Genomic DNA, 13,453 nt, shown 5'->3' with positions numbered 1-13,453 from the left:
ATTCTTGTTGGAAAGCATCAGTAAGATGGTAAGACTCAAGTGTGGGGGTCAATACCAGAAGTATCTGTGCTTAGAGGGAAGTGTTTTCCAATCCACCAAATAAACTCCCATAGTGTGGGATTCAGGATAAAGGTCAAGACTTTTTAAAATGAGAAAAACAGAATGGAGCTTTTCTTACAAGTCTCAAAATTTCACCATGTTTATAGCCACCTCCCTGGCTTCATGAAACAAATTAGCCTTGCTTAGAACTTACCTATTCCACACACTACTGTTTTCCCAGAACTCATAAATCATATAGCGGGGTTCATTTGAAAGCTTCTGTATAGAAATACTGAAAAGGAAAAGAAAAGGCATAATTAGCTGCTGGAATCAAACTAATTTTTCTAATCATCTCTAGATGTGTTATGAAACAATCTTGTCCATTTGTATAGGTGCCTGCAGAAAATCAAACAGCTTGCTTCTGGCAATAATTGCTTTTTCAAATTGAGGAAGATAAATTTGTTCCTTCCAGATCTTTGATGATCTTGAAGGTGGGTCAAAGTCTATAATATGTTTTAGAGGAATGAAGAAAGGAGGCTAACCAAAAAGACAGGACTGTGAATTTAATCTTGTAGCAAGGAGGAGCCACTGAAGGAATTAGAGGGAAAGTGCCACAGTTTCAGTTGTGTTTTAAAAGATCCTGCTGATGGCATTGTGGGGTATGAATGAAGAAGTCATGCAGGTAGTGAGATAGCTTAGGTGAGAGGTGATACAGACTAAAATCGGTGTTAAAGGAATAAAGAAGGGACACATAAACTAATGAGTGGGAGATAAGAAGATGTATTTAAAATCTTACAGTACAGCTTTTTTAGCCTAATGTTTTGTAATATATTCCAGAAGTATCTGTGAAAAGCAAAATGAGGGGTTTGGAAAACAAGGGTTTTCAATTTACCAGTAAAACAGTTAATGTAGATTTAGGATTTACCCAAATATGACCAGCAGGTGGCAGTAAACACACACAGGAATTTTATCATTTTTCCCCCTTTAGTTTGCCTGTACTCATGTTTTTTGGTAGTTGTTTATCAATTTGGTTTATTAAGGTATAATATAGTCAATATTGTTACTAGCGCAACTTTAGATTTTTCTTGTCAAAGCTTTACTAGAGGGTCATGTGTATTGAATTAAAAATGAAATTTGTGATTTTCTTATCCCAAGAATTCATGAATGAGCTCTTTACCGGAAGGATTTCTTAAAATTTCTGCAAATTAATGTACACATATGCTTTTGTCTTGTGGAGGGAGTCTATAACTTCATCAGAGTCTTAAAAAGGAGTCTAATTCCCAAACATTTCTTAACAATGATATAATGCACACATTTTAATCCATGTCTATTTGCTTTAGGATAAAGTTTAAAATACTCAGCCTCGCATTTCAGGATCTTCGGCTGCCTCCTGAAAACTAATTTGTACTACTTATTACACTGACAATCCACTTACCCTGCTATCTGAACCTTTTGTTTTCTGGACTAGCCATGAGATCATAAGAAATTCACAAAATTTTATCATAATGCTGAAGTTTTTGAAGGATTAAAGATATCACAGTGTGATATGGTAATGGTTCAAAGAATGGCCCAATGGAATTACCACTCTTCACTGCTGATTAACTGTGTCATCTCAAACCCGATACTCAACCTGTTTCCTCCTCTGTGCTAATGGTTTTATAAGGCTTATAGGATCCTCATTTCCTCTCCTGCCTCCTATCTGTGTTTGTGCTCTACCTTAACTCACAGGGCCTAACTAATGAAGAAAAGACAATAGGACAGTCCCCTCACTTCTCCATATCAAGCTCAGGTCACCAGTTTATTTTATCTACCTATTGATGAAGGGTTATTGTTTTATGCACATCCATTAGTTCTTAAGGATGTCTCAGGGTTGGTTGGTATAATATAATCCACATTCATGACATGAAGTTTTGAACACATTCAAGTTCTAGAACTTTTTTAGCTGAGAGTGACTATGGAAATCATTTTGTCTAGCAATTATGAAACTTTAATACAAGAACATGGTTTTCATTGTTCACTGCCTTCATAAATGGAGATTAGATTCTAAGATCTTTGAAAGCAGAAACTTTCATTTTCTGGTGTCAAGCTGGTTTTGAAAGTATACCATGTATACCACATTTCCTCAACACCAAAACAGGGATTGAACAGCTTTAGTGATTACAAAATAAGTGATGAACAGCATCAGATTTGTGTGTGTGTGTATGTGTGTGCACGCACACGACACATGCCTGTGTGTTATACACTGGTTCATACAAATGATGTGCTCCTGTGCTGAAGTCTTTCATTAACAGCTTTCTAAAACCTCAATTGACTATTATGACAAAGCTTCTGTCAATTCTCAAACATCCAAGTATCCTAGTCAAATATGTAAGAGGCAAAAATGTCTCTAATTCATTTGCCTAAATTTAAGAAAGCAAGACCTTGTGGTAATTGGGACAGGAAGGATATTGTGTATTCTACCACAGTTTGAGAATATCTAAAGATGACCAAATGTTGACAAGTATTAAACACAGGTTTCAGAGTCAGACAAACTTGGGCAACTTGTTTAACACACATGAGCTCTGTTTCCTTCTAAGCTAGATGGAATAGATACCTCTGATGATTGCTGGGAAGACTAAGTCAATGGATACAAGATGCCAAATTTTGTAAGTTCTCTGTAATTTCTATTGTATATGATGACAGCATTCCATGTCTAACCATGGTGAGACTAAGCTAAATACTATGAGAGAAGAAACTGCAAAACTCTGATAATCCACCGAGCTTTATTTTGTTGGCCAAATACAAGGCAACTGAATGGGGCCCATGAAGCACAACTGACGGCATGAATGGCATTTGATTTTTCATCAATTGATACAGTTAGGGTATGGAATTTGATTAACTGGGACAGCTGAAAACTTGACTTTAGACAGGCACACTGGCATAACGTGTTCCCACGTATTCCATTGTGTGTGGTACTTCTCTGATTCTCATTCCATCTGATAGTCTACACTCTAGTAATACCAGTCAAAGGAAAACTAGCTGAAGCATCAGCAATAAGAAGTGAATGGAGAACCATTAACAAACAAACCAGCTTTGCAAAGGAAAAGGAGAAGCTGAGTCAATTTATCTTATAGGAAAAGGATGCTCTCTTTCCCTCTCCTTCACAGCAGGAGCTGATGGAGCAATTTTTCATGGTTATTGAGAGGACCGAGTTTGCAGCAGGCAGCAGAAATCTATCTACTCTCTCACACTCACACAGTCTGTTTTCCTCTCCCTGGGGCCATTCTGGTGACTTCAGGTCATGTTCCCAACACACATTAATACAGTACTTTTGAACCTTAAAAAATGAATCTTGTGCCCTTTTTATAATTGTAAAACATCTCATCAATCCCTAGAGACTGCGATATACTGAAAAGGACTTACCTTCTTCATATCCTTACTAACCAAAAAAGAGTTTACTGAATTCTGCTTTCTGCACTTTACACTGTGGAAAGTATACATGGCCTCCTTTTGCATTTTCCAAATATTTGATTTTAAAAACTGTATGTCCACATTGGTAAATATCTAGTTACTTAACTAAAAGGACTAGAATTGTGGTTTTTCATTTGTGACATTCTGAGACTGATGTGAAGTAGGATAACACAACAATGGAAACTCAGAATTTCCTGTGTCTTATAATAAAGGGACTGCTGGGGAAATGGGAGCTATTAATGACACTGAGAAAATACTCAGAGGGATCAGCACAGAAACAACAGTACAGTGACCCTGCTCATGTTCCATGTCTTCAGTAGTGGGAGGCATGGAACTGAGCACATGGACTATCTCTCTCCATGCTCACAGCCATCTCATGGGGCTCTTCATGAGAAAATTGAGGCTGAGAGCCAAGAAGGGTATTTTCCCAAATTCAAAACTAGGGCAATCCTATGTTTAATTCCAGAACCAGATTTCTTAGCTGGGAAAGTATTCTGCTGTAGTATGAATAAAATATAATTAATCACCAGAAAGAAACGCAAAGCACCCAGAGACATAAAGTACGTGTTTATATGCACACACTCAGATGCACACCCACATAAACACACATCTGCTGAAAAGCTTTCCCCAAGCAATATTTGAAGAGAATTATGAAATGCAGTTTAACAGGCTCACAAGGTAGGGGTAAATTTGGGTGAGGAAGTTTTCTAAATGCAGGTGAATTGTGGCAGTATTCTGAGCTGTAGACAGAGCACAGGCCTACAGAGACCTGCAGCTGGGTGCACAACTCTGGAAGGGTGAGTGACCAGATCTAAGGCACAGTAAGAATGAACAGATTATGCTGGAAAGTCAATAGACAGCCACATGGGTATAGGTAAGACAGAGTGTTTTAGGTAAGGGGAACAATTGATGGCAGTGATATGGATTCCTGGGTCTGTGGACGGGGTAAACATAAGGTCAGGACAAACAACATTTGATAAGAGTCTAATATTCGTTTGAGAGTCACTGCAGGTTCCTGATTAAGGAAATACTGTAACTGCTTCTGGGAAATTATTTTAGTAGCTGTTTATAGGACTCATTGGAATAGAAAAACTCAAGATGAGTGATAGTATATTTTAGTAGCCTCAGATAATAAAAGCCTGAGCTGAGTAGTGGCCGTGGAAAGAAGAGAGGAAAAAGGCACTGCTGCTCTTGTGAAATAATCAAGATCTACTCTCTTACTCCCCCCTACAGTCTGCTTCCCTCTCCCTGGACCTCTTGCATGGCCTCAGAGACCCCTGCAATTTCACGATGGTGGAAATAGTCATGAGTCCACAGGGCATGCTGCATTCAAGGCTTGATGCCCCCGAGTTGAGACCACATCTATAGAGATGAAGTTAAATGAATGCTGGCTGAATTTCAGTCTATTTGAAACTCCTCATTCAAACAGTTCTCCATCTGATGTCCCTTGATGCCCTTAATGATTAAATCAAAGCAGGGTCCAATGATCAAAAAGAAAATACCCAGTTAAACTCTGCAAAGGGCATTACCCAGAGGGCTGGAGACTCAGCATAATTTAAAATAAAGATTTTCAAATGCTTGTCTTCTGGGCTGCACCCTCATCTAAAGTGGGAAAAGCTTTCACCTGGCTGGGCAGGGTCAGTCAAGGTCCTGTGCAGGGGCACTTACCGCAAGCAACCACTCTGGGCGGAAGCACTCTCCACGTAGTGTTTCAGAGCCAGCTGGAATTCTTCCAAATCTTCTTCTATCACAGACATCTGACGCTGCACGAGCATGATATGCTGGTGAGGAAAGGGAGAAGTTACTGAGGTGGCTGTCAGAGCCTCATTCAAGCTGACCCCTGATGTCCATCCTACCCTCCTCACAAAACCAACAACCATCATCCAAAAGTGTGACTGAGGAGTGTTTTAGGTAAGGGGAACAATTGATGGCAGTAAAAAATTATAACAAGGCTGTAATATAGGGGGACTTTTTCTTGCCTTTAGTTAACAGAAGGTAAAGAAATAATGCATTTTCCTTTTAAAAGCAGTGAAGCAATTAGGATAATTGGGAAGATTTTAAAATTACTTTTATATCAGAATTTCTGGAATGGGACTCAGGCACTGATATTTTAAAAATTTATCTAAGTTCTAATGTGCAGCCAGGATGTAAACATTGGCCTAGAGTCACTTGCCTAAGTATACAGAGAAATCTTATTGTATGCTGCATAGCTCCAGCTTCTTGGATTTTATGATATTAGACATATTGTAACAATCATTACAAACAATCAAATTTCAAAAACAAGTGTTTACTGATGCATTTGCAATGGTGCACCAACTATTAACAGGGGTTCTCAAACATGTAACCCACTTACAAGAGGTCCTGTTCAAAATGCCATGACATTACATAGAGGCCCTGTTTAATGGATCACACTGGGTTGGATGCCACCTGTTTCCATAACATCCTATTACCATTACAGCAATTGTAGTTTGAAGATTTGCCTAAAGATCTGCCTGGGTACTTCTAATGGAATTTTAGATTTCAACATTAGCCCTTTCTTTTTCTTCAAGGTTTGGAAAAAAATTATGGAAGTGCAAATAAGTATAAGAATTGGCATCAATCACAAAAGTAAAAAAAAAAAAAAACAACAATGCAAATCTTGAATATAAAGAAAATCACTTTCAAAGTATTATCAGCCACTTAGCATAAGAGCTAGCATAAACCCCTGGCCTATTATCTCCCATTTCAGTGAATTTATCACTTCATGTTAATAGCTATTTGTTGAACATCATTTTTACTGCAGTCACTATGTTAGGCATGCGGTGCATTTCAACAAATGTTTCCACTTTGTGACAGGTAACTAGGTGTTGGGTTCTGGGTATACAGTGATGGATCAAGATAGAATCTCATCCTCAAAGGGCTTAGTAAAAGAATAAACCAGGCCAGAAAACTTAAGTAATAACATTAGGTATGGCAAATTGTAAATTGACCAGAAGTCTACCAAATTTTTGAGATGACTGTGTTGTTAAAGATTGACCTCAATCTTAGAATTCTTCATCTGTTCATGCCTTAATATTATGTTTGGGTCCATGGGTATATATGAGCAGTAAGTTGGCTATGAATAAAGCATCCCCACCTTCACCAAGAGGGGTAGTTCTCCCCAGTGGGCTGTTTCAGATGGTCATGGAGGATAATGGACCAGGAAGAATCTTTGGCAGTAAGAACAATGGCAGCAGGGGTCCTCCCAGAACAGAGATCCAGTGTCTAATCAGAGAACTCCCCACTGAAAAATACCTTCCCAGCATGAATTCATCATTGCAATCAACCAGTGAATGCTCTATTTCCTATTCATCCCTTTTCTGAATGGCAGTTTTTATGAAATTCATCATGGCCCAGTTTTATCATTGTGTATTCTTTCTCTCTGTCTCTGTCTCTGTCTCTGTCTCTGTCTCTCTCTCTCTCTCTCTCTCTCTCTCTCTCTCTCTCTCCCTCTCTCTGTGTGTGTGTGTGTGTGTGTGTGTGTGTGTGTGTGGTGGGGAGGGATAACTTACCTTATTCTTCATTAGTTTGTCAGACCTCAAGGGACTGCATCTTAACCTTACAAAGATGATTAAACATCATCCAAAGACTAGATTTTGAGCTAGAAACAGTAACAGTAGGAAACTTTGGGTGATCTCCCTCGAGGAGGGGCCTGTATGTGCTCTATATGTGAAAAGAAGGATGCGAATGAATATTTGGTGATCAGAAGGTGCAACGTGTCAGATTCCAATATGCTCATTCTTCTTTAGGTGTGCTGCTGGACTCTGTATTACATCCTTCCCGGCAAATAATAATGTAATTGTTTGATTGTAATCTGGTCACCAGACATACTGTGTGCTACTGTTGAGCCAAGATGTAAGGATGAGAGCCTCATCTGCATTCTTTTCTTTCCTTTTTGCTGGATGGATGAAGATCTAACTGAGGGATGGGCTAGCCACAGATCAGAGGATCTTGGGCTGTTTATTGGACAAGGAAGAAACTTTGTATCAGAACCATTCTCTGTGTTTGGATCCATTTATTTCCAAAGTCTACTTGGATGGGTTCAACAAGTTAACTAAGCTTTGTTTAATTTTCTTTTGGGATCAGGGACCAAGATCCAGAAAATACAAGCCTATAATTATCTCCTAATGTTTTGTGGTAAACAATCTGCCCCCGTGTAAACTCTCCCAAGCCCTGGGTTTTAATATTAAGAACTAAGCAGGTTAAAGTTAATCTCTGCAAAAATAATGTGAATATGTCCTTTGCAAAGAAATCAGCACAGATTTCTTAGTTAGGCATTTGTGATTAATAATGATACAGCTGGTTCTCATGGGCTTTCCTAATGAGATATATAAATATATCCACCAAACCACCATAATTCCTTTAATCTGAAGGCAATACTTATGTGATCCATGAGATGGGCTGTAAAAATGGCCAGAATCATTTAATATTCAAAGAGTTGAACCCAAGCCCTTTGAAGTGTGAATTTCCTGCTTCTGTCATTAAGACATGGATTCTACCCCCACCCCTTAGATCTGGGTTAGCTTTCTAAATGGCTTTGGCTGATAGAATGTAGCAGAACTGAAAGTGTTCCAGTTTCAAGTTTAGTGTCCAAGAGACCTATTAGTTTCTACTCTTTCTCTTGGATCCCTGCGACTGTCATGTAAACAACACCTGCCAGAAGAGGGATCAGAAAACTTTTTCTGTAAATGGACAGATAGTAAATATTACCTGTTTCCTGTTGTAATGATATGGGTCTGCTATTGTAGTGTGACAGTATATAAACAAATGGGGATGGCTGAATTCCAATATAACTTTATGTACAAAAACAGGTGGTGGGCTGATATTTGCCAACTCTGGTACTAGAAAATTAACAACCACATAGAGCAGAGCAGAGACCCTACACATATGTGAAAACTCCATCAAGATCAGCAAAACCGATGTGCAGCTGACTACAGACACCTAAAAGAGGCCATTGAAACCATATGAACCATCCCATTGATCCCAGGTTGGATTTTTTAACCTGCAAAGTTGTGGTTATTGTTTTAAGCCATAAAAATGTTTAGGGTGGGTTATTATACAGCAATAGCTAACTGATTTTCTCATTTACACATATTGTTGAGAGTATGATTTGGAAAATTTAAACACTTGGCTTCTAGATTTTACTTTGCATCCTAAACAAGTCATATCTCTGCCCTCCATTCCTCAGATTTTTACACAAGACATAAATTTGTGAGGCACAGATAACCTGCCTAAGTTTGACTTTTTATAAGTGGAGCTTTTTTATTAATATTTATTTTTTAGTTATAGTTGTACACAATACCTTTATTTATTTATTTTTATGAGGATCAAACCCAGGGCCTCGCACATGCTAGGTGAGCCCTCTACCACTGAGCCACAAACCCAGCCCACAAGCAGAGCCTTTTGAGTTGTGGGTTATGAGATTGGGAGATACAGGGAAAGAGTCTTGCTATCTTATTGGCATTTTGGAATATCTCTTCTGTCAAATATACAGCCTGAAAGCTTATCAAAATCTGATATCCCAAGGTGTGAAGGGTCAGCCCAGGGCACTCTTCCATGGTAAGATATTCTTTCATGATGCTACATTTTTGCTTCTCTGTTATAGAAGCGTAGTATACCTTTATTATTTACCTTATGGAAATTTGTTGCACTGGAACTATGATGAAATGTTGGAATTTCTTGAGCTTAATCTGTGTTTGCAGAATTGTACTTGCCAGTAGCATAAGGCATCTGCATTTTTCAAGAAATGTCACCTGTTTTAATCTTGGAAGACAGATATCTTAAATGCAACTTACTTTTTTTTTTTTTATGTTACTGGCTCTATTTACTACACTTAAAATTGTGTTCCAAGTATGTCTTCAGAGTTATCACAACCTTTCCTGTAGCTTCTAACTGAATCTTTTAACAAATATTGCAAAGCAAGACCATGTTTTGATAGTCCCCAATATGTTAGCTGGCAATAGCCCCAAACACTTAAGGGCTATGGTGGAATTAATGAACTTCACAAGACATTATATACTGGCTTGATAAGGGTCGTGAGGCACCCATAAATATTAGATTTGTAGACAGACTTGTATCAGTGATAAACTCTTTTAGTGTAGACAGCAATGTGTAAAGAAAAGTTTGAGTTTCTGAAAAGCACAAGAATGTGCTCAAACCTTGCTTAAAATCATCATGACTTTTAAAAACTCCTTTTGAATATAGAACATATTTGGAAAGTGATTATCATGTCCCAAGAGTTCTTTGGTAAGAAGTGCCATACAAGGCACACAATGGTAATAGGCAGAAAAGATCCAGGTAGATCAATTGGCCAGACCCCAGTGATTGTTCTGGTTGGAGGGATTCCTTTAAGAAACTCACCTTTACCTCAATTGATTCACACCTACTGCTTACTGCTCAACAGCTTCAAGGCTATAAACTATCCCTAAATTTTCAACAAGTATTAAAATCATGGCTTAGGGACCTTCGGATTCAGATTTCTCCCTTATGTATGCTTATTTCCTATTAGTCTATAGCAAAAATAAAATTGTGAAGCAACAAAGTTGTGGTCTTTATAATATACGTACTTTTAATAATTTGGAACATTTTTATGTTTTTATATATCACTATAGTGTTCTTTGGGTACAATGTTAGAACAAGTCAATGTGATACATACACATACCTATATATAATTTTTCAAAAATCCCATATATTCTTTCTGGTTTCTGAAAGCATTCTCTGGACCCCTAGTTTAGATTGTGTCTTCCTGCTGGGCAAAGCTATACTTCTCCATAGCAATTTCCATCACATTTTAGTACAGATTCTTATTTAATTGCCTGTATTTCCTTTTAGTTTGTTTCCCAGACCATAACATTTACCATTTTATCTGCAGATCCTCTCACCAGTCCTGGCACATAGGTGGTGGTTCAAGTTATTTGTGGAACAAAGAAATAAAAGATTCTTTTGCTTTTCACCATCAACTACGATTGTGTAATAAATTTTATGTATTTATTCATTCTAGAAGAGAATTTGAGGTGGCCCTGAAAACTCAAAGGCACTGCACAATTTCTATCTACCCCCAGCATCTCATCCTTTCTCTCCTTTCTTTTTTCTCAAGAGCAAGAGGTATAACTTAAAAAGAATTGGCTTCACTTTTACCTTGAACAAGTTACTTAATCTTTCATCTTAAGTCTTCTGATACATAAAATTGAAATAGTGGCATTTATAGCACAAAGTCTGGGAAGATTAGATAGAATAATGTATACAAAGATCTTGTCCGTAACAGGTTTGCAGTAAGTGTTACTTCCCTTTTTCTGTGCTGAGGAAAAAAAAATAAGTGAGCTTAAAAAAAGAAATGGTATCCTAGACTCATCATTATATAATGGTTCATTGTTCAGAACACTAGGTATGGCAGCTGCTAGGGTTCAGGACTTTCACTATGTGTTCAAACAAGCTTACTGAATAATCTGTTCTGCTTTCATTTGGGAAATCTCATGGAACTATCCTGTTAGTTTGCAACTTCACTAGCAAAGAGCAACTGCACTGTACTTGAGTGGCTAGAAATCTACTGAACACTTGGGTAGGAAGTGAGACTAGGGGGTGATGAGTGTAGGTGTTGGACAGCTGGGGCTCAGCTCTAGTATTCAAGCCTCTCTGGACTTTAATTTCTTCATCTATAAACTGAGGTCAACCATAACAGTACCTCATTCAGCCACTGAGAGGATTAAGTGAGGTGTATGTGTGGGTGGTCAGCCTTGAATTGGCACATAGTAAAAGCTCAGTGAAGATTAGCTTTTAAGAAACAAAATGTTGCTGGGCATGGTGGTGCATGCCTGTAATCCCAGCAGCTTTGCACAGTGACACAGGAGGATGAAGAGTTCAATGCCAGCCTTAACAAATGTGAGGTGCTAAGCAACTGTTTAAATAAAATACAAAATAGATCTGGGGATGGGGCTCAGTGGTTTAGTGTCCCTGAGTTCAATCTCTGGTACCCCCCAAGACCCCCAAACCCCCAAATGTAAAGCAGATTTATTTTTTGCTTTCTAATGTGGAATTTGTTTTTCAAATTCTCAGGCATTCAGTAATGGAAAAGGAATAATCTCTACAGTCAATAAATTATAAAACTGGTTTTGGGCACCACGATTGGTCTCTAAATACTTAGTGGTGTACAATTATTAGTACTAGTTGTGAAATAATAGTTAAAAATGGAAAACTGAGTGTAAGAATTTTTATAGGGATTGATAGTAACATATGTAATACATCTAATAAAACGATACATATTTTTTTGACAAATATCTTATTGGTAATTCTGAGAAAAAGAACTGTTATTATGTATCTAATGCCAAAGAGCATAATTAGTTTACCTCTACCTCTATGTATGGTTGAAGATAGTTAAGGAATATCCCTTCCTGCTTCTAAACACTATTGGCAACTAAATCACTTTGTCTACTTCTATTTTTCTTAAGGTATGTATCACTGAATCAATAATGATAGATGTGTTGATCTTTTAGAAGTGGCAGTGGTCTCCCTTGTGTCAAGGCCAGCAAATGGCATGGCTGCCACCTCTCACAAACAACAGTGAAATTATTTTTTTTTCTCTCTCACACATAGAGGAAATAGTCTCACGTTACGAAATTATTTAAAAATAGATCATTATCTCTTTCAATAAAGAAAAGTCATGGTCATTTCTTCTTGACTAGAGTATAGTTTTCCCTCCCTTCAGACCTATGAGATGATAACAAACACATGATCACAAGATTAGCAGTTCCTGTGTCTATAAATTGCACAAACTGGCTCTTCTTGGTATATGAGTGTTCCACACCCCATTTTTGCTTCCCCCCTGAACTCAATCCCTTTAAAACCCAGGGCTCCTGATGAATTAACACAGACCACATCCTTGTCTTCATACAAATACTGATCATGTGAAAAAATATCATATGTCAGGGGAAAGTGTGCACATGTTCAGGATTCTAATGATAGTAACCATTAGTAATCTTTTCTGAGAATCCCCAGGGCTTCCTTTGAAGACTCCATTTGTGTTCTAAGTTACAGCAGATGGGCAGAAGACTCGGTTCATTGAGACCTTTTCTGAAGTACATATTAGATTTCCACAAATCACAATTTAGCCATGCAAAATCAAACATGTCCATGTGTTACTTACTTTTTCAGTTTTTCACTGAGATAGTAAATAGTTTTTGAAGAAGTTAAATCATATCTTAAAAATATATATCTCTAAAATTTTGACCTGGAAATATACTTACAGATTTAGTATTCCCGTCAATAATTTCTTCTTCCAGTGGTTCCAGTTTGAGATCCTTCAGTTAGAGGAAGAAATGCAGGGGTCAAAACCAGAAATAAAATAGTTGAAATCAACATCATATATTCATATGGTAGTTCTTTCATGGCCAATATTGAACCAAAAGAACCTCATTCTCTGAAAGGAGATGAAAAAATTCTGATATATTAAAAACTGAGCTGTTTCAGTGAAGACTTCTTGTGTCCACTTATCAATCGAAAGGATATATTTCAGATATGTTCAACTCATTATTGCTTCAACTTTACTTCCGTGATATCATTAGAGAGCTAAGTGTAGGAGAGAGGTACAAGAAAACAGAGAAGGGAAGCTTAGAAGGGTTAAAAAAAAAAAAAAAAGGAATGACTAGACCTAACAGGTGGTTTCTTTGGCTGTGAGTGTTGCCACATTTCTGTATTTCTTGGGAGGTCATTTTAGAGCATTAGTCTATTGTTATAATGTATTTACAGAACAGCATAAATATTGCTTTATTAAAAAAGAAAGTCAATTAAAAAGTAAATGAGAATACTTTTGATATTCACTAAAAATGTAGGACTTCTATAAAGACCTCAGCATCTTCTATGATCAGTAATGGCTAAGAAGAGTGCCCCCCATGAAACCACAGAACTTCATTCTATGAATGTAAAGCATTTCTTCCAAGTGAGAATTATGCAC

At 37.5% G+C, this 13,453-nt stretch overlaps 1 protein-coding gene across 1 annotated transcript in view; it reads right to left on the bottom strand.

Moving 5' to 3' along the window:
- Positions 1-13,453, bottom strand: part of Necab1 (N-terminal EF-hand calcium binding protein 1) — a 147,775-nt gene that overhangs the window by 5,380 nt on the left and 128,942 nt on the right. Inside the window, exons 9-11 of the mRNA XM_076836128.1 lie at positions 12,747-12,800; positions 5,158-5,270; positions 254-331 (exon numbers count right to left, since the gene is read on the bottom strand). Coding sequence (XP_076692243.1) covers positions 254-331; positions 5,158-5,270; positions 12,747-12,800 — 245 coding nt within the window. The remainder of the gene's footprint in view (positions 1-253; positions 332-5,157; positions 5,271-12,746; positions 12,801-13,453) is intronic.

The sequence above is a fragment of the Callospermophilus lateralis genome, chromosome 16 (genome assembly GCF_048772815.1).
Source record: "Callospermophilus lateralis isolate mCalLat2 chromosome 16, mCalLat2.hap1, whole genome shotgun sequence".
Lineage (NCBI taxonomy): Eukaryota > Metazoa > Chordata > Mammalia > Rodentia > Sciuridae > Callospermophilus > Callospermophilus lateralis.
This window is presented reverse-complemented; position numbering and strand designations above follow the sequence as displayed.